We start from the raw sequence: 21859 nt of genomic DNA on the forward strand, positions 1-21859 counted from the left end.
AACACGTGTTATTTGCACACTGGACAGTAGTATTTCAGTGACATGTTGTGAACCTTGTTTATCCCAAAGTTAAACTTTGCTCAATTGATCCGAGACAGTGCATGTTTGACAAAGCTGCACTTGAATTGAAATCCCGGGAGAGTTCACAGAACTTGCTAGATGCTCAGAGAAAGTCATTTTCAAGTTATTGAAGCATTATTGACGATTGGCCTGCCATTGTTCTTTATCACAAATGGGCAGATTCAATAGTGCATAATTCATAGCTTTATTAAATGCCTCAAAATGCCAATTCCATTAGAAGACACATGCTTCATTAAAGTCTATCTAACTTTGTTGATGCTCATAACTTAATATGATTAAATTACGTGTGAGTTCATATAAACCTCCGTGCAGCATAAAAGGTGTCTTGCTAAACATCTTTTGTGTGAAAATATTGCAACTAATGAAACGTGGGTGATTTTAATGTAGCAACACAGAAAATCGTCTGGATTAAGAGGGTTGAGAAAAAGGGTATTTGTGTTGAAAGTAATGACCAAGAAGCATGTTGGCCCGAGGGTCCCATTCATGATTACATTCAGGTGGACACTGTCCAGGGGTAGATAAAGGTGAACTGACCACTATTATATCATGAGTCTTTGTCACTGTCAGCTTATCTTATCCTGTTGGACTGAGGCTTCCCAGCTTAAACCCATATGGCCCTAGAAGAGAGACATCTCCCAAAAGATCTAAGGTGCACTGAAAAATTAAAGCCTTGTCAGGATCACCAAGCATTATATTTGCATTTTGAAAATGCCTACTGTCACATCAGGGGAAGCTTATCTTGTCCTTGTCTGTTTAAAACATCAAGCATAAAACCCATATGGCCCACCACTTGAGACATCTCGCTACAGATCTCACCTGAACTTTAGCTTTTACGGGTTTGTGTATGACCAGATATTACATTTAATGCGTCACTAGTACACTTTGAATCAGCAGCAGTAATTTTCCACAAATGATCTAAATGTTTTTTACACCTGCCGTAAATTTTCCCATGAAAGAGGAAATAATCTCTCTCAGAAAAGGTTCAAATCCCTAGGCTGTACTTGAGAATATCGTAGATGTGACTTGGCCAGTCTGTGCTGAATTAACAACAAGTTCACCAATTAGCAGTTAATTGTGTAGAGCTTATAAGATAAAGCGACACAATGAATTGGGATAGTCACATAAAAAAGAAATATTGTCTATTAATTTGGCGGCAGTCTTATCAATGTAGATTTAGTTCTTTACTAGTGGGCCTTATTGTATCAATTCCAGCATCAGTTAGAAATTGTCATGACAGGTGAAAGGATGATTCACCATTGTTTTTACCTAATGTCAAAAGATGAAAAGTGATTTTGATTAATGCATATTTCAGCAATTAAATATTTTTATAAGAAACATTTTTGTCAACTTGTATGTTTTCATTATATATTTGATACAGTGAATCCTATTAGATTGCTATTTGATGTTTAAAGAAATAAGTAATTTTTTTTGCATTTATTATTGTGATAATTAGCTAAGTAGTAAAACTTAAATATACACAAAAACATGCATTAATGTCATTAATTCATTTCCTTTCAGTCATACGTAAAAGATTTGAACGAGAACCAATAAGCACAAGTGTGGAGTTGGAGAAGCCAGTGCAACTTCACTGTTTGCCCCCCACTGGTGTCCCACCACCTGAGGTAAGATTGTCCCTGCGGCAGACCCAGCTGGCTCCAGTTGAGCTGCAAATGCCCCTGCTTGCAGGCTAGGGACTTGTTTGACTACTGTGTGTGATGCCTAGTTCACACTACTGTAACTTGTGTGTTTGCCAAAAGGTCTGAAAAATTCAATTTAAAGCAGAGGTGTGGACTTAACTAATGACAGGTTGATAATTTTTTTTTTCATAGTCTTTTTCTGATTTTTTTCTTTCTTTTTTGTGTGTGAAAATGACAAAAAAAAAAAAAAAAGCCTTTGGCCAGATTTCATATGATAGCCTGAACCCAGACATATATGTCAATGTATTGAATATTACTGTGAGAATATATGGGGATTTGACATGGCATGCATATCATATAATAAGTTGCTTACCACATTTTATTATTCCAAAGGATTGAATTAGAAATGAAAGAAATTGGTGTTAGATGGGATAAGGCGACTGGCTAACTGGCTTCTTAGATAAAAATGCTTAAAGAGCACTCGAAAACACTCATATTTCATCCCCTCCATTGCCAAGTTGTGGTTGATGATAATTAAACAAAACTAATTTATGGGCCAAGTGTCCCATGGCTGGTTTACTCAAAATAAATGGGTACAAAGTGACATATGTTGTAAAGCAAGTTCTTAAGCTTCTCAAAATGAGTATGCTTACTTAATCCCACTTGTTTCGTTTGTGGGGCTGCTCTAACTGATATTTGGAAACTTGATTTATAACTATAGTTTAATGCCATCTGAGCGAATTTGCACCTAGTTTTTTGTTCGCGGCTTTATTATAGGTCGGGTTTTATGAATTTTGGGATCAGTGGTTATCAAGACTGAGGATTCAACTTGTTAGTAATCTTTGAAAAATGGAGACTGTTGCCTTGCCCAGAGACTTTGAGGTTTGTTGCTGTCCTATCTGGTTGTGTAGGAAATACATGGTTTAGTGAATGTGCTGTTATCTTACTTTCCTAAGGTTAAGTAGAAGTTACTAAACAAACATGCCTTTTGTGATCTTGACTGATCTAAGGCTGGCAACATTATCAAGTTTCTTTTGAGACCAACCAAGACATTAAATAGTGTATTTGATAAAATGGGCTAGGTTTATGTAGGAATTGTGTGGAGGACACAGGTGAAGCATCACTAATATGTCCCGAAGTGTGTTCAACTGCTTTTTTCTTCCATGTTTCAACACAGCATGCCAGATTTCTATGTGTCCAACTCTGCGTGCTCCTAAACCTGTACCTCTTCAGTTTGCGGACCAAAATAACTGCAGCTTTTCAGGCTGATAAGCTGAAGGGCACTTGAAACCACAGACCAAGAGAGTTCTTATATGAACAGAGTTCTCACATATGAGCAGAGATCTTGGTAAAGGACTAGCACATGTCTGTTTGAACACTCACAGATGGGTTGTGTAATTTTACTAAAGATCAGCAAATTTGCCTTGACGTTTTCTTCCACAGATTTAGTCATTCGCTGTTGAACAATTTTTCCAGCCTATGCAACTGCCAACATCAGTCGGCCCGCTTTGGGAATATCCGTTTCAGAAATTTAATCGGAAACATTCTTGTGTTGATTTTTGAAACATATTCTTCGGGCAGGATGTTGAAATAGATAGGGTAAAAGAGGAAACATTAAATCATCATCCGTTTAAAGTATCAGTTGCCTGCCATACATATTGTTTTTATTACCAAGCTATTTGAAAAAAATTGCATCAAATTTGTCATGACACTGTATCTACTGAGCCAAGTGAAGTAGGAGGTTACGTTTTCACCTATAATGATTGGGACTGCAAAGCCACATATGAAAGTTGTGTCTCAAATCATATTATTACATGAAGATATGAGTCATTGTTCTGCATATCTGGTCTCAGGTTGCGTATGGGGTTTAATTTGACTTGAGCTTTGTGTGTACTATATAATTTGCTACAATAAGGCTAGGATTAAACCCACGGGTGTAAGTGATGTAATGTAGGATGGACGTTTTGTCTAACTTAATCTTACCTACACAGATTTGTCTGTAGCTTAAGCATTCACAGTTTACCAAAACCTCGATAAGCAAAGTGTGGTCTTTGCAAAGTCGATAGGACAAGCAAATATGGGGGATGTTTGAATTGCACTTCACAGGACCCTGCTATTTACACCTTATCTGTCAAAAGTTCACACTAATATGCTACGGTACCTGGAGAAAGCTGCTATTAAACTCGATTGCTCCGAATAAACCTGCATGTTTCCTACCTGTGATTTTTTTTGGTAAATCAGAGATGTTACAATGGGTCCAGTTTCCCCATTTTTTTTATGACTGGAAATCCCTTTCCTGCAATTATTAGTGAAGTGACCAATATAAAGTACTACTGTGTACAAACTTCCCTTGTGAACATGTGTGGATTTCCAAAATCACACTTGGTGATTTCTTCAGATCCTGGAATTTCCATTGAGGTATACCTTCGGCTTGTTCCTAGTGGCAGAAAAAGTGTTTTAGTAGCATAGGTTGCCTGGAAGGGACTACCCATCGACAGAACTTGATCTCTTGATCTCATTGATACCTGTGCTATTATAGATAGTTGCCATATTTTTAAAAAATTTATCATATTTCCTTAAACAATAGTTTAAAAACAAGTCTGGTTCATGACAAAGGTGTATACTGTTGTGAAAAATTAAAGATGATAAATAAATAAATAAATAAATAAATATAGAATATTTAAATAAGTGAGGTGGTTGCAGTATGTGAGTTATTATCATACCCCCAGGTGCTAAAATGAGGACAGCATCTCTGCATGTAATACTCCAGAGAATTTGTGTAAGGTTAATATATTATTTTGAGAATGCCTCACTTTGTTTCAAGTGTAGGTTAAAACATGAAAGTAGAGAAGCGGAATTTCTGACAGTTTAACATTATTTAGTGTGATTATCGATACTATGGTTGCACAATAAAAACATATCAGCACGTATCAAAATCACGTTTTCTCTTGCAGGTATTCTGGTTGAAAGATGGACAAGTTATTAATGACAAGGAAGAGACCAATTTCATTATCTCCAATGAAGGGAATTTGATCATCAGCCAAGCTCGCCTGTCGGACCAGGGAAACTTCACCTGCGGAGCGATAAATGTGGCTGCAACAAGAAAATCAGAATCTGCAGAGCTTATTGTTTATGGTATGCTATTTTCCTTTATCTTCTCCCATATCCTTTCCTTTATTTGTTTTCCTCTTAAGGTAACATCACAACCCTAATGCAACTTTTGACATAGACCTCCAGTGTGTGCGTATGTGCGCCTACAGATATGGTATATGCTTTCATGCACTCAAAGAGTCAAGTCATTAAGCTGGCTACAGGCAATGTAAATGTTAAATATACAGACAGTTTTACCTCAAGTTGTAAGATATATTAATCAATTAGCAATAATTACCAACTATGAAAGTCGTGCTGTGACTTGATATGACATAGCAGTATTAACATTCAGTAGGACGGCATGAAGGTTGATCACTTGGGCGAGCCACCTGCAAGCACGCAGTGGATATTGTCACCGTGTCACCACATGTCTGTGCTTTTGCCAACAGACTTGACATCCGAAATTAAGCTGGAGCCAGGCTTAAACAGCTGATCAAAGAAGTGCCTTCCTAATTTTGAGCATTCATCTGTTCTTTTTAGAAAAAAATCTTTTGATGGAATTGGAAATGAATTATAACATGCGAGCAGGATAACTGCGCAATTACTGAAAAATTGAAAATAACATGCAAATTACCATTTACCCTGTAGGTGTATATCTAAAATTAAAAGAAAATTTTGTGCCACTTAGAGTCTACTTGTAACTAAAGATTTCTGATATTCTGAGGCCAAAGAAAAGTGCAATGTTGTTATTGCAGTGCCTTTTATGTCTGTCAACAACTTTGAGTTGAAAGCTTTTAATCTAGTTACCTTGTACTTAAACTGATATTATGAGTTGAACTGATGTCAGTGAAAAAAGCATGTTGTCGGGAATGTTGTGAGTTTTTTTGTCAAAATTCTAGTGCTGCCCTTTGAACTTACAAGATTTGATTTACAACATATGCTAGAAAATATCAGAGTTCTGTTACCAGTTGTTAGACCTAGGCACAAACAGTAAAGATACACTACAGATTAAAGAAAATAGCCATGGAACGGTATGCTTATATCCTGCCCATGTTTTGTAAAAAGAGAAAGTTTGTGGAAAAAAATATTTTTTGAGAAATACTAGACCAGGTGGGAGAATGAGAAAAACAGATGTGTGCATGACGTACAAAGTCATTATCTGAGACTTGATCAAGCCAATTTATTGCAGTACCATTGTGGAATTATGATGATTATTAATAGCACACAGTCTACAATGATCCATGGTGGTCTTTCCTTACTGATAATGACAGAAAGACATGTGGACAGCGCCAAAGGGAGCTCCCGAATGTCACATGTTGTTTGCCTTAGAGATGTTGAAAGGCATGGGAATCTCTTAGCAGTTCATATCTCATATAGAATGGGTGAAAGAGCTGGATGCTCTCTTTACTGTCATGACCTTAGTTCTGTATGGCCTTCCACCAGCAGCAAGTAGTAGCTTTCAAAAGGCACCTGGCTGTGATTGAGGTTTCCCATTTCATGGAGCTATAATTCATATGTGACACCTTATGATTTTAGTCACTTGGTGCAGTTTGCAGTAACAGAGGCAGTAATTTTAAGACCCATTGTTCTGTTATCTAGAATTGTAAAATGGTTTTAATAAAAATATTAAATTTATTAATAAAATTATTAATTAGTAATTAATTAATTAGTAACTTGCTGTATACCATTTACAATTATCATATGTCATTTAAGTTTAACATGAGAAATATTTATCATATATGTTTTGAGGGAAAATGCTATTCTGTTGTTGAAAAAAAGTTTTGTGGTGTTATTAATGGGATATAAGTGTGATGCTTTTTTTTTTAGTGAAAGGAGCCTGGTCTACCTGGTCACAATGGAGCGACTGCGACAGCAAGTGCGGCAAAGGTTTCCAGAGTCGCTCTCGTACATGTAGCAACCCTGCTCCTCTTAACAATGGTTCTCCTTGTCCTGGAGACTGGGAACAAAAGGTCCCCTGTACCACCGTCTGTCCAGGTAAGAACTGCTGTTAATATTCCCCAAGTAATTTTGATTGCACTTTACAAAATCTGTTATGCTAATGCACTAGGACATTTGGGAAAAATTGAGAACTAATTGTTTATTGAAGCCTGTCAGTAAGTGCTCATTGTATTGCTAAATGTATGTTTTAAATGATTTTTTAACAATTTATGAAATATTTGTGTGTTTTTAAATGAATGTTTCAAATGTCTAGACTTTACATAGAATGAATACATATATAGTATGAATATAAACTTTGTGCTTATTGACACATTGATCAGTGATAGTCAACCAACACTGAACACTCCAGAAAACAAGGTTCCAAAGTGTTATTGGATTTTCGCTAAATTGTGGTATACAAGAAATGCTTCATTAGGATGAAGAGTTCACCAAATTTAATCTGTTTAATTTTGCTAAGTTTTTGGATCAACATATTACATCTTACCATTGTTGTTCTTGGAAAAGAGCACCATTACATTGAATAATTGGCCATTGATTTTATATTTCTGGTAATCACTATCTTTGATCAATATTTTATAAAGCGTTTGTCATTCTTGCATTTGTTCTAATTGAGTGAAATATATGATGCTTTAAAGGAAAGTGAATGGATGAGTAGTAGCAGAAAAGCAGCATTCACTAACTGAAAAATTAACAGCTCCAAAAGCATGATTGTTATAGAAATCGTTTGAAAGGGTGTTTGTGATTGATGTACATTTGATAGTATTTTCCAGTGTGTCAAACCTGTAGTTATGGTATAATAGCATTAGTTGATTTATTATGTCACGCTCTGGGAATATAGAATATAGACAATCTTTCAACCTGTTTGATAAGTGCGAAGTTGTTTGAAAAATGAAACCAATGAAAGAAGGGGGATTGAGAAGAAGAAAAAGGAGATAGACAAATGGAATGAGTTTATACTGAAAATTTAATAAGGAGATAGATGAACAAGTTTCCACTAATAATGATGTTTGTTCTCTTTTGTGTGATATTTGGGAGGTTTTCATTTATATTGTTCTTTTTTTAAATGTAAAACATCAGCAAGTTGCTAGGCAACAAATTCAAAACATTTGTAGAAATAGGTTTTTTTCTGTATTCATAAACACTTCAGTTTATTGGGTACTCCTCCCAAGTTTTGATTAAAAAATTGAAAATCCAAGATCAACAGCATCATTCTCCCAGTTGCTGTAGACAAATTGCATGTCAGGAAGTCAAACCTTGACTAAAGACCTCCAGATTCCCTCCAAATTATGCCAGCAGAGGTTGTTCACTACCCCCATAAAACCGCCTGGTGGAGCTAATCAAGGGATAAATGTGCATACTTAAATTTTCTTGTAAAAAAGGCCATGCTTTGGTATTCGCAGCTGACGTTTTGGATCATCCCTTTACCAAATACTCTCTATATACTTGCTGTTCAATCATGGGGCTAAATGTACTAAATTAATCCTGCCAAAATAATGTTGTGAAGTTCTCAAACAGCGGGTTACACTTCCATTTGTATTTTATGGTCTTGGTTAAAAAAAACTGCATACTTTCTTGGATTTGTCAGAACAGCAGCTGTAGTGCAATCAAAAGCAAATCATTTAGATAGGTAGATGGGTCCAGCGGAGGAGATATTGGGCTAAAAGGCCTGCAGTGGCAGGCTAAGAATACTGTGAAACATGTTTCGCTAAATACTTTGTGAGAGGTAATAAAAATCAAAGCGCTGCTTGACCTAAAAGGTTAGTTTTATGTACTCTCGCCAGAGCTTTTAATAACTCTGAAAATGGTTTCCTTTTGCTGTAGCTTTGAATAACTGTTTTGTTTTTTTTTTCATATTGAAACACAGACACATAGGTACTAAGATTAAATTGATATTCCAGTGGCATCCATGAAACTAAACTTTGTCTATTAATATTCTCAGACAAAAGCTCTATGTGTTTGCTGACTGTAAAAAGAATTAACTTGAAGATATTCAGCTGGCTGCTATTTATGAAATGTTGCAGCATAATTTCATTCATAAATCTTGATTTAGAAAAAGATAAAAAGTGCATAAGTCACTACTACCCCATCATTCCACCAAAAAATTACACCCAGAAGATTGAAATCGGAAGCTATCTTAAGTAAATAGTTTTGCCCTATAGTAGTCCTATTGGTGGCATGATACATTTTACAGCTCTTAATGTTTAGTGGAAGGGAAAAGACCCATTACATATCTTACAGAATCAGACCAAGCCCATGTTGGTTAGCCTCTTCAAACCTAAGTGATACATATCTCAGCTTTATCATATTTAAGAGTTTTAGTCATATCCTCTAAGATTTATGTGAAGAGCACATATAATTCATACCAGTTCTTAAGTATGGCTAGGGCATGTTAGGGGGAATGCCCACATTATATGAATATATACATCAGTTTTTAGTAGACATTGCATTTGCACTGATGAGCGTAAATGACTTGACTTTTGATTTTGTGTATAAATACATTGATGTTGATGTGCTGGAGACATAAACTGCCATTCATTCAACTGCAGTTTCCGTATGCGGAGATAAGGCGTCTGTCTAGATAGCTATCTGTTTTTTTCATCTTTTATAGCATCTTCACAAGATGATGGGCAGACCCTGACAAAGGCAGCTTTAAAAAGCCCTTTCTTTAAATGTTTTGAACTGTGGTTATTTTAATGGTGTCTTAAAAAATGGGCGAACAATTGATTTCAAGCTAGGGGAGAGAAATAGATCCGTGGCATGTATCAGTTCTGTTGAACATATTGCTTTAAAGTAATCAAATGTCATTTCAAATCACTCCATGCTATGGTAGACCAAAGAAATTGTTTGTCATCTGATATAATTACATCTAATTAATGGTCGCAGCACATTATGTTAAGACCTTGTATTGTTCCCAGGGAAAAAGAGCGATTTGTAACCCTACCCAGTTGATAGACATGCATAAATAGAAATTTACCCCATGTTACTCTTTGTCAAGTCACTGATACTGGACACAGTGCCACACTTGTTTTTTTTTTCCTCCATAGTCTAACCTATGCAACCTGATCGCGATTGTAATGATATATATTTTTGTCATGCCGAGATATGCATGTTGATAAAAAGCAGAATTTACAAGATATGCATTTCCTTTGTAGCCTTTTGTTGATTTGCAGACTGCACACATGAGTGACTGCTCAACTGCAAGCTATAATTTTCTTGACAAAAGCCATGGTAGTGTTAGGATAAGGTACCATTAAACGCACTAGGAAGGCGTAACTAGGGTGTGTATATAGCACACAGTGATATATCCATTTAATGGAAAAGTATCTGTGGTAAACAACAAGGCCTTTTATAATGATAATTGTCAAAAATATTTCCCCATTTTATTCCCATTTGAGAAGACAATTACAGGGGCAGCAATCTTTTATCACCCAAAAGGAACCTGGTTTTGAAAGAGATGGACAGTAAACATCAAATTTGTTTTTGATACTTAAGGTGAAAGTTGTCAGTTTGAAACCATGGGCATATTTTATAAATGTTGTTTTCTTTCAAAAATACTTTTTCTCACTGCTCCAATTATGTTTTCCATGTTCCTTTTGAATTCCAAGCACCATTCTCAATTTTTCATTTAATTACAAACTTTACAAAGACGTCAGCAAATGAAGTTATTGATGGTAGTGGTATTATATGTATTAGTTATGGATATAACGAGACAATTCTTTCCTTGCCTACACAACAGTGGATTATTACCATAGTTCTACAGCCTCCTCCACACTGGGATGGCCAGGTAAGGTATAGGGTGGACTCACTGGGTGCATGAACCTAATAAGTAACCATTCAGTTCTTGTACCCATTTATGCATCTAAATATACATACATATAATCCAAAACACTAACAACAGTCTTTCAGTTTTGCTTTTTGTATAGTGGAAAATGTTGAAGTGCTAACAAAATATGTTTGTCTCTTAATTTAATCATTAACGTATAATGTATGTTCATCATAGTTTTTTTTTCCCAAGTTTGCCATTGTTTTTATCTAATGCCTGTCTTGACTTGAATTTGTTTTTGTTCCAAGTTGTCATCTTTCATTTGCAGTTAAGTGTATGTCATGCCTTTTTATCAGTTTCTGTCAGTGGAATGACTTCCAATTGTGCATGGCATGTGGATATTTTGCATCATTTGTGAACTTCACTGTTTGATGTTTTCAGTTTCATGTTTTATAGCAATACGATATTATTTGCGATTTAGGGAAGTGTACAAAGTATATGTTATTCTTATGCTTATATACAAACTACTGTTGTGTATATATTTAGTCAAAAGTAAAATTCACAGTTCACTTTCTGACTTATAGAATGAGGATGTTGTACACTGCATTAGGATTGTTTTTAACAAACCACATCTATCTAATGCAATTCATTTGGATAGAAATCATTACCTGTTTGGTGACGTAAACAAAAAAAAAGTGAGATTTTATAATTGAAACTATAATATAAAGATACAACCAAAAAGAGAAAGCAAAGATAAAAAACTACGCGTTGGTGTGTTTACATTCAGCCAAACAGTAGGATTGCTACTTTGACAGAGATGTGTTCTTTGGGGAAAAGAATGTTTACATGATATAGAATTGGATTTATCCATGGCCAGATCATACCTGTAGACACCATACAGACATATCTAAATATTTCAGGATACTTCCTGTACTTAGTAGTCTTCCAACATGTAACAGATCTGATTTTATCTAAAAATACAGATTCAGATATGGAGTGTTTACATAATGTTACTTCAGATCATCAACTGGATATCTTGGCTTAATGTAAACTGTGGACTGGGAAGCCAGTGATTGAATTAAAGTTTACAAACAAAAGGGAATTATTAAGTAATATAGGTTAATGGATATTGTTTTGAAAAATACATTTATATTCCTTGACAGAAGTCTGTTTTCTCTTCAGTTTTTTGACAGAGTATTACATTTTTTCTTCAGTTGATGGTGGCTGGTCCACTTGGGCCTCTTGGTCTACCTGCAACGAAGACTGCAAGCACTTCAGACGCAGACGATGTGACAACCCGCCGCCTCAAAACAATGGCAAACATTGCGAATCCACTGACTTGAACATCACAAACTGCACTGGAGGCTTATGCAGAGGTGAGAAAAACATGTTCTTTTTCCATCATATTTTCATAGTAAGAAAGGGAAATAATCACAGCTCGAGTTGCTTAATTTTTTTGTCTGCAATGGAGATCTAGTTTGAAGAAGTCTGCCCATCTTCAAGTCCAATTTATTTCTTGCCCAATGCCCACACAATCACTGAGATTAATTGATAATAGACCCCAAAGAATTTAATAAACCACATGGAAAAATAAATACAAAGCAGGGTTTATGTTGGAGTAAGTAGTGCTGGCATCACTAACCTGCTTCTCTCTGTGGGGAGACTTGCTGCTGTCAATTGACTTAGAAATCGAAGGAGAGCTGACTAGTTACCAAACACAGCAGGAAAGCACTGCAGTGATTAGGTAAAAGGAAACAAAACAAACTAAGGCTGTATTTGATTTGTTAAAAAAAGACGGTGGTAAAACAAGACTTTTTTTTTTTTTTGAAAAATATGGCAGATAATCACCAAAATGCATTGCAGTACTTACAACAGTTCTAGATTGAAACTAAGGGAAGCTTCATTTTGTTAATTGTCAAAAGTTAGGAAAATACTAAGTTGATGAATAAAAATTCACATACTATAACCAAATGTTATTGCAGGTTTTAAGTTCATGGAGAACAGAAAAAAATTAAGTGCAAACATATTATTCTAAGGCAGCCCTGCTCAGAGAAAAATTGAAATTTATGGCCATGGCTTACCAAGGGAGGTAGATATAGGTCACTTGTGGTTCACCTATTTTTCCCAATGCTGCAACTTAATATTTTTGTTATTTACCATTAATTTCATATATCACCATAAACCAAAGTGTTTCATACCCTTTCCAAAAATCCAGAGTAAATATTCGAATTTGACTTCTAGTGAGAAATCACCCAGAGATTGGAATGAAAAGAACACTTTTGTGTTGGTGTCTATGCATGAAAATGAGCAATTTGGGCATTTTGTCTTTCAAGCTAAGCAATTATGTTTGACCTTTTGGGTGTTGAAGATGTTTAGCCCAACAAGTGGTGTGTAAAACAAACCCAACAAAAAAGCCAGTGGGTTAATCAAGTTTGTATTACCACTGGGGCCTTCACTGCTTGCACTTGGGTCTGTACAATGTGAAATGACACTGACACTCCTAAATCCAATTCTGGAAATGCATTTAAACTGCTAGTTATCTGGTATAGAGGAATTTATTGGATTTGGAGTTATGAAATAACACAGACCATGGCTAGACAAAATTGTGGATGCCGAGATGGAACGCCTATTTTATCTGTTTATTGATCAAAGTGGTTTCCTAGTTAAAGCAGAGATCTGGAAAGTGCTTCTTTTTTTCCCTCTCGTGGAGGAGGGTTTTCAATAACAGAACAGTGGGTGTCAGCTAGATATGGAAACCAGGGCATAAAAGTTGTGGTTTAGCTGTATTCCTTACCTCCCTCCACACATTTAGGGGATGACTTACAAGATAGACAAAACAACCTGAATATTTACAGGTATTACTTTCTACTCCATTTTTTTGTCACTAAAGTGACATTCAGTGTGGGTTTGGTGGAAGTTGAGATCTTTCAAAGAAGGAAGTCTCAGAAGTTTATTTAATTCATTACTCTATATTACCCATCTCAGTAAACTTACTGGTCTCAGTTTACTTAAAGAGCTCTGGAAAATAAACACGTGGAACAGTAACTAAAACACACTTTGGTTTATGGGAAATATGACTTTAGTGCGTCTGTAGTAAATGTCTTTTATTGGGGAGAGATCAGGATAAGGTTGCTGAATTTTATTTGAAAATGGGATTCAGCGAGACATGATTTTTCAGAAATATGGCAAATCTGCCAAATCTTTCGCAATTGGGTTTGAGGTCAAGTGCGAGGGTATTGATAGACCTGCTGGCAAACAGTAGGGCAAGGTACTTGTGTAGGAGTTGAAATATATTGGAAATTAGAAAGATGAAATACTTCACTTGTTTTTATGTATGTATTTATTTATTTATTTATTTATTTATTTATTTTTGATAAGTGGTGTTTTCAAGGGTAGTGTGGTAAGAGATGCAGTTGGGTGCCTTATAGCTTATAGCTTTTTAGTTAGATTTCTTTAGCTGAGTGGTTCGAATGTTTTAATGCACGTTGGATTTGTAAAAGTACCATATTAAATGAATTACAGTCGCAAATATGGTCCAATTACCACATTTCATGTTGCTCTGGTTTCCATAGCTGTTAGCTAATGTAGTTTGTTATCAAATTAAAACATATATTGTTCATGCAGTTTGTCTATTGAAATAAAACATCTATGTAATTGAGTATGCTCTTTGATTTACTTTTGTAGATAAGCCATTTGTATTTTAGCTGTTAACATCATTTGTTATAGCAAAAATCATCAAACATCCAATATTGCAATTAGCCAAAATAGTCTCTAATGTTATTTCCTTGTTCTTGGCAAGGCTGTGATAATTATCTAGCTTTTTAAATATCTTCATTAATCAAAAAAAGCCTCATTAGTATGACACATTAAATGCACATTGAAGGGAATATTGAAATATTACGAAAATATGTAATTGATAATTGGAGGATCATTGCAATTATTCGACAGCAGCAAAGCAGAGGGATGCCCCTCTTGGTGGAAAAATTAATGAAGGGAATCTGACTCACAGAAGCATCAATATTTTTTTTAAACAGACATCAGTAATACCTCAACTGAGACTTGCACTGAATGTGTGTCCAAAACCTGATAACATTGTTAGCAAAAGTGAGTAATTTATCAAACTGTGTATCACATTGTACTTTTGGAATTAATTGGGCTGAAAGAGCTTCATTAATTTAAGTTTTACCAGTGGGCATCTCTAATGAAATTTTCACTTGGCTGTCCTACCCTTGAGTGTCGTTAGTGATATCACATGGCCATCTGTAAATTATATTTGAACTAGTTTTAGTTTACAAATATGCTTCAAAATGATTAGTCACAGCATGGAATATTTTACTGAATTACTCTTACCAAATTAAGGGCCAGAATTAGATGTATTAAACTTGTATCATTGCACAAGATATATCCTATTTCTAGTTTCTGTCTTATATCTCGCTTTGCGAAGACAATTATTTGATTTTACCATTGGCATTTCAATAAAACATTTGCAGATTGAATAGAATTTTCACAAATAGACATATCTCCATTAATTTTGAGTCTTGCAAGTTAACAAGAACATTGCATTTGCTAAATGAAAAAGTGGCACTATCATTGCCCCAAAAACATAAATTTAGTACAGTCTTCCCAGGTGCTATTCAAATAATTACTTTTACATTGCGTGTTACATTCACCATTATTACTTATAAACAGTACCCTTGTCCATTATCAAGCTTCCTAGGGTCATACATAGGTCCATCTTTAAGATGAATCGAACAATCAGCTTGATTACATTTTTATGCCAAAGTAATAATTTTCTATTGAGAAATGTATATTTTATATAAATATTTTACATTTTCTGATGTAGTTTTGCTTATCATTTTCTGGTTGTGATTCCCTGTGCAAATATTCTGTTAACACCTTAAATTTCTGTATATTTTCCTGAACTAATAATATATATTTTCTTTTTTCCCAGAATTCCCTGGATCAGATGTCTATGCAGAAAGAACTGGTATGTGCAAACTTTTTAAGCTTCTCATATAAAGAAAAAAGTATTTTTTTAGATTTGAGAATGGTGCTTGTATTAAATTATTTATTCATTTTTTTTTTACTCTTTATTATTCTCAGTACTTAAGTATAATCACATGTCATGTAACATATGCTCCAAACACAAAGTGAAGGGTTGCTATTGAATTAGCTCAACCTCAGTGCCCTGAACCATAAGACCCTTGCCTGAAGAAAACAAGTGTTTTTGGCCCACGGTTTCTATATAACAATTGCCCTTGTTCATCTTATCATTGGTTATATTCACCCTTGATGAGGGTCAGCAGATATGAAGCAGCAGGCCCTCCAATTGCCATAAGGCTAGGGGATTTGCATGAAAAAATGAGGTTTGGTGACTTTCAGGAAAAGGGAATTCGGTCTGGGGGATCATCTGTCAGTGTGAGTTAGTGAAGAAAGTGAATCAGAGAACAGTGATAAAGCTATTAACATGATATTAGAAGAGCTAAGAAAGGCCGAGTGTTTGTCATATAGTACCTTTATGATAAAGAACATGTGGGGGCCCCCAGAGGAGGTAATTCCGGACAAAAAAAAGTACCACACTAGTTTAAATCATGTTAGCGGAAGGTCTTCACAATTTTAGCAATAAAAGTGAAGGGATCTGATACCATGAGGGAAATAGAGAAGGATAATAAAACCAATCAAATCCAGATGAAAAAGGATTAAGCTATCACTAAGTTTTTGTAGCTGGTAGTTCTGCTGGACCGGTGCCGCCACCCTTTTGACCTAAGCTCCACCCAGACGGAATCAGCACAAGGAAGTCAGATTAAAATTGAATAAAGCCCACAAGGGAAAATAACTTCAGATGAAATTTTATAAGCTGACATTTTTGTTTTTTAAGTCAGACAGAAGTCAGAACAGCTGTACATAATGCTTGGGCTGACTCTGTGCATCAGTGATCAAACTGGTGCTGGAGTTTTGCTCAAAAAGATGTTCAAGATTGTTGCAGTTTCAGTTAAGTTGGAATGCACTGGTCTGACATTTCCTCTGGTTATGGGGAATGCAGTCTCAAAGCTTTAAATACTGAAAGAGTGCTTGGCTCATGTCCCTGAGAAATATTTGATATGGGAGCAATTGCACAAACTTTGCCAATAGCTTTTATTGAATTTGATTGACTTGGTAAAGTGGTTTCAAAATTCTGTTTCAGTAGAAGGAACTAAATACCAACACCCAGTTGTAAATTCGTGTCTAAGATTCTTGTTAATAGTCTGAACTTCCATCTTTCTACAGTGAATGCACGCAAGATTACTGGCACACACATACATACATATCAACCTAAGTAAAAAAAAAAAACATTTACATGACCTTGCTGATGTTGCAGTTTCTCCTTTATGTTTTTGGGGTTTCGGGTGTGGTCAGAGGAAAGCCAACTGTTTTCCACATGTCCGTGAATGGAAAAGCATGTTTTTTCTCTATCATCTCAGGTAAAAAATAAGTCAAACAGTCATTTCACCAGTTTTTAATTGTTCATCAGTTGGAAGCATCAGTGGGATATGGCAGCTGGGGTTAGATCTCTAGATCCCAAGCTACCATCAGGCTTACTTTATCAGTGATTTCTACTGACCATGCCTGCAGGATTAAGCTGTCTGAACACTTATCTTAATGTCTCCTGTAATGAGATTTAGCTAATTACCTCTAAATTAATAAGACTTTTGGCTGAGGTTTGCACTGAAGCTAACAAAAATCCATTCTAAGAGGTTAAAAGTGCGTGGACATTTATAGGATGCCATATTTAATGGCAAGACTTTTGGCAGGGATTTTGTCTTTAATATCACATAAAAACTACCGGACCCTTAAAAGGTTAAAAGTACATGGCCATTCCTTGAATGTCATATTTAGGCGGTGTTCTTTTTTTGTTTTTGATCACATGGGTGAAGTTCATTTTGGTATTGTTCCCAATATTGGGATTGTCACATTGAATTTGTGTGGCAAGTTTAGCTATTGTTTTAGCACCAGAAACACTTCTGAAGCCTTTTCCTGTTAAAAAAGTGTTACTCTGTTTTTTAACACCACCTTTTAGGGTTTTTAAAACACAGACTGTTTTTATGGTGTTGACCCTTTTGAGATGACAGTACTAATGAACTTATGATCCAATTAGAATGCATAATGTTTAAACATAAAAAAGATAATGGAGTTACTAATTAAAGCACAACAGCATGTATAGCACAGTAGGCCATATGACAATGCAGCTTGTGTAGAGAGAATGACTAAACCTGCAAAGCTGGTGCTGTTCATTGTCAGCATGAACTAATTGGACTTTCCAACTGGAAACTCCCGATAAGCCACACTTTTTTCCCTGGCAAGCTGGCCAGTAAAGTAGAAAAAGCATGTTTCAGTTAGGATTATCAACAGTTCTCCAGTTTTGTCAAAACCTGTCACTCTTTGTAATGTTTTGTTGGTTGCCCAAAGCATTTCTATTAACCTTTAACAATGCCATGTGTTTTGATTTAAGAAAAAATCTCCATTTGAATATTGTTTAGTTTTTTAAAGTGAGGTATGCTGGAGTTTTAGGTAATCAGTTTTAAAAACTGAAAAAAATGTAAGGGTTAGCAGCCTTAAGTACTGACAGTTCAAGATATGAAACAGCAATGACCAACTTTTGCTTCTCTTTCTTTTAACTGTTTTGGTAAATTTCAAGATTGCTTTAGGACATCTAGTAATAAGTTTCCTGAGATAGTTCAGGACATGAAATAATCTCACAGTGAGAGTATGACAAATCATAAACACCGACACAGGATTTTGCGGTAGGACCCCTGAAGTTCAAACTGATGCAAGTTGATTTGAAAGGAAAGGTAATAGAGGAACCTAAATTACATGGTAAGATGTAATGAAACCTGGTCTGCATCCTCCATGCCGCAGAGTTCACCTTTGTTGGGCTGTTGGGTATGGTCATTACATTACACCAGCTTACATCACATTCAGGTGTTTCTGGGGGGGACATCCTGAGGTTTTGAACAGGAATTCTCTGTACCCGATACCTGACAACATCGGATTAATAGTCTCTAATAGCATGGGGAAAGTTGGTAGAATGGAGTGGTTTTTCCTCTCAGAGGATAGTGAGAATGAATGCAAAGTGTGGTCTCTGCTTAAGAGTTCAGTGTGGGTTCTGTGTTTGAGTCAAGATAAGAACGTGTGCAGGTGTGCAAGCCAGATGGCTCAAGTGTTTCTTGCCTTCTTGTAAAGTAAAGGAAATTGAAAAGACCAGGGGAGTTCCCTTGGTTTGCACTTTTGGGGTGAAACCTGTGGATTATTATGAAGAAATTTATACATGTTATGTATGAATAGTGACTTTGGTTGGCATATTGTGAAATTATTAGTTTTGTTTTTGAATGAAGGACAGATAAGAAGGATTGATGTCCTGAAGTGCTTTCATATCAAAGTGATTGTCTGTTTTCATTGGTTTATACTTTGTTTGTCAGGAGAAGATGACCTTTTGAAGGAAATGCACAGTAAAACCACCTTTATTCATGTGTGAGGTCTGCATATTTTTTGAACTGATAGCTGAAGATGACAGCTCAGGCAAGCAAACCCATACCACAATTTTACCTGTGCTTTACTGATATTTTGAATAGTGGGTGTTACATTTCCTGAGGCCATAGCACGTGCAGAATTTTGTTTAAGAAAAATTCTGCATAATTACTATGATAAGTGGAGTAAAATTTCTTCACATTTGTCATCCTTTTATAGGTGTCTTCGTGATGCTTTATGCTGCAAATTTATTGTTGTGTTGTGGAAATAATTCAGCTGAATGTGAAAAATGGGACAAAAGTTTTTCTGTAACAAGACATAAATCACTGGCTTTTAGGCATGCCTATTATTATAGCTATCGAGAAAGAGAGTCATCTCTCTCCAAACAAAATATCCTTTTTTATTATTATGTTTAAATTTCCCTAATCATGCAATTTTATTTCAGAAAAATGTGAGCTTGCAGAAAATATTTCAAAAATGCTGCTTTTGTCTACCAAGTAGAAGCAAATCAAATGGTCTGTGGTGTTGAAGGTTAATTTAATCAATTTATTAAAATCTATATATACATTTTCTTTTCAGAAAAACCTGGGCAAGATGTAAAAGATATTGCACTGTATGTGGGCGTGTCCCTAGCTGTGCTAGTACTTGCAACTATCATTGTGATTATAATATTTATGATTCGAAGAAAAGACCAACGGCAATTTGATATGGACTTGGGTAAGTGTGCCTCTTAAAAATACAACAAAGTGAGTGTAGAATTTGTTTTTGATAACTTTGATATAGTGGGTATATAGAACATTGTTTTATTGTACCTAGATAGGGGTGGCACTTGAGAAAAAAAGTCAGAGAGGCGATCTCTAGAATGCTTAAAATTTATAGGTTGGAAAGAGAATTGTTTTATTTCACCTTCTGAAGTGCTTTTCAGTTTAGACACTTGTCATGAAGTGTGTTTGATTGATGAAATAAAAGACATGTCCCACTGTCCCAGAAACCAGGAAAACAAAAAATCGCTGGATGTAATACGGCCACAAATGTTTCTCAACCTTCATCTTTTTCATTGTTGCCTCATTGAAATTCTTGTCAGCTTTTAGGAGAGTCTGTAATAAGTGCAATGGCAAACAAACCTCCCTTTTCTTTCCACAATATTAGTTATAAATGGCTCTTTGGCATGACACAGGAGTCAAAGGTATGGAAGCGAGTGAGTTGCACAGCGTTGCAGGGGCATTATCATGTTGGTATTTGGGTTGCCACCATGAGCCATATAGGGGAGGACTGTGTCGTTGATGGATACAGGATTTGATTGTAACTGAAATGCTGAGGAGAATACAAAACAAAAGAAATCCATCTTGATTTGCTGAGATGAAAGCAAGTGCATTCTTTTCTGGTAGTGAATCAGTGGGTAGGAATTCCTATGAACATTTGGCTCTTTTGTTTTTTTCTGATCTATACTGTACATGTAATCTATTGTTTAATCAGTTGATAAAGAAATGGGGTATTTGTTCTCAAAGCCATCCAAAAAACATTTGGAATTGGATATGCCATATGATTATTACAAATTTGGCACGAAAAACAGCAGATGGGATAAAAAATTGAGGAATGGGTTTTTTTTCTCCTGATAGTTTATACTGGTGGAGAGGAGAGTTGACATTTTCAGATAGGCGCATGTAGTTCATTTCATTAAATGAGAATGAACATTTGCCTGCACACTATGTGCTTTTGTGCCACCACTGTCAGTTATAATTGCATGGCATAGTCTCCAAAGTCCCCTTTGGGCTTTGTCATAGTTGTGCGTAATTGGCCAAATTTACCTGATGAAGACCACAGCTTCAAAGGCCGCTCTTGCTCTTGCTAATAATTTTCTACCTAACAATATGGCATTCTGCCACATGCAACCACAAGTTTCCCTCTGCACATGAAAAAAAAAAAATCCAGAGTCCGGCCAAATGAGTTACAGTACTTGGGTGTTATCTGCACCACTGGCATTTTCCTGGAGCAATAAAATGGGAGATTTTGGTGTAGATTACTCCCTAATTGATGGGAATGATTTGGCTGCACTATCAATAAAATGGATTTTATATCCTTGTTGCAATTAAAGTCCCATGTTCTTGATGTATGAAAATGTTAAAATCTTTTTAATAGCTGCCTGGTATTTTTTAAACTGAAGATGAAGTTAAAATGTTTAGAATTTAAGTTTATATCAAAATGAATGCATACGATGCTAATGAATATTTAGGGGAAAATCGGGATAATTAAGCCCTTTATTGCTTCTGTTCCTCTCTAGAAAAAGTAAGGTGAATTTTTTTTTTCATTTCCAGGTGAGCGCAGCCTTCCCCAGTATGATGATGAAGATAAAAAGCCAGCTAAAAATGGAGGTATGAACATAAAAATTGGAACCAACTCATCATGTAGTACTACAGGTGGAAGAAATAAATACAAAAAGAAAAAATATACTCAAATAGCAAACAAAACACAGTAGACCTACATTGTACAGCAGCTTGTTGTAACAGCAGGAGCTGCAGGTTGATAAGTGTTAACAGACACACACACGCACTCACACAAGTTGTGGAGTTTTTTGGGTAGTTTATACCATAGTGGAATTACTTGAAAAGCAGATCTGTTTTGTTCTTATTGCTTGGTTATTATTGATATTCAGTTAGAACTTTTTTTGGTGATAAACTATAGTGTTTATAAATACCCAATCATGCAGATTATTACAATGATGTCAATGTGTGGTATTGCGCCAGAGAGATGTTGCAATTGTAGTAGTTGAGAAACATTTGTATACTTACATACTGATATTGAAACACTGTTTTAAACTATGTAT

At 35.5% G+C, this 21859-nt stretch overlaps 1 protein-coding gene across 4 annotated transcripts in view; it reads left to right on the top strand.

The window, feature by feature from the left end:
- Positions 1-21859, top strand: part of LOC106174972 (netrin receptor UNC5C-like) — a 76108-nt gene that overhangs the window by 48961 nt on the left and 5288 nt on the right. For 2 of the 4 annotated variants that reach the window (XM_087005402.1, XM_013556756.2), the window contains 8 exons: positions 1600-1703; positions 4673-4853; positions 6636-6803; positions 10504-10551; positions 11745-11906; positions 15482-15517; positions 19615-19752; positions 21351-21407. In XM_087005402.1, the coding sequence (XP_086861528.1) occupies positions 1600-1703; positions 4673-4853; positions 6636-6803; positions 10504-10551; positions 11745-11906; positions 15482-15517; positions 19615-19752; positions 21351-21407 (894 nt within the window). The remainder of the gene's footprint in view (positions 1-1599; positions 1704-4672; positions 4854-6635; positions 6804-10503; positions 10552-11744; positions 11907-15481; positions 15518-19614; positions 19753-21350; positions 21408-21859) is intronic. The other 2 variants (XM_087005403.1, XM_087005404.1) reach the window with 2 other exon arrangements.

Source organism: Lingula anatina, chromosome 2 (assembly GCF_051362555.1).
Source record: "Lingula anatina isolate TDL-2025a chromosome 2, LinAna3.0, whole genome shotgun sequence".
Taxonomy (NCBI): Eukaryota; Metazoa; Brachiopoda; class Lingulata; order Lingulida; family Lingulidae; genus Lingula; species Lingula anatina.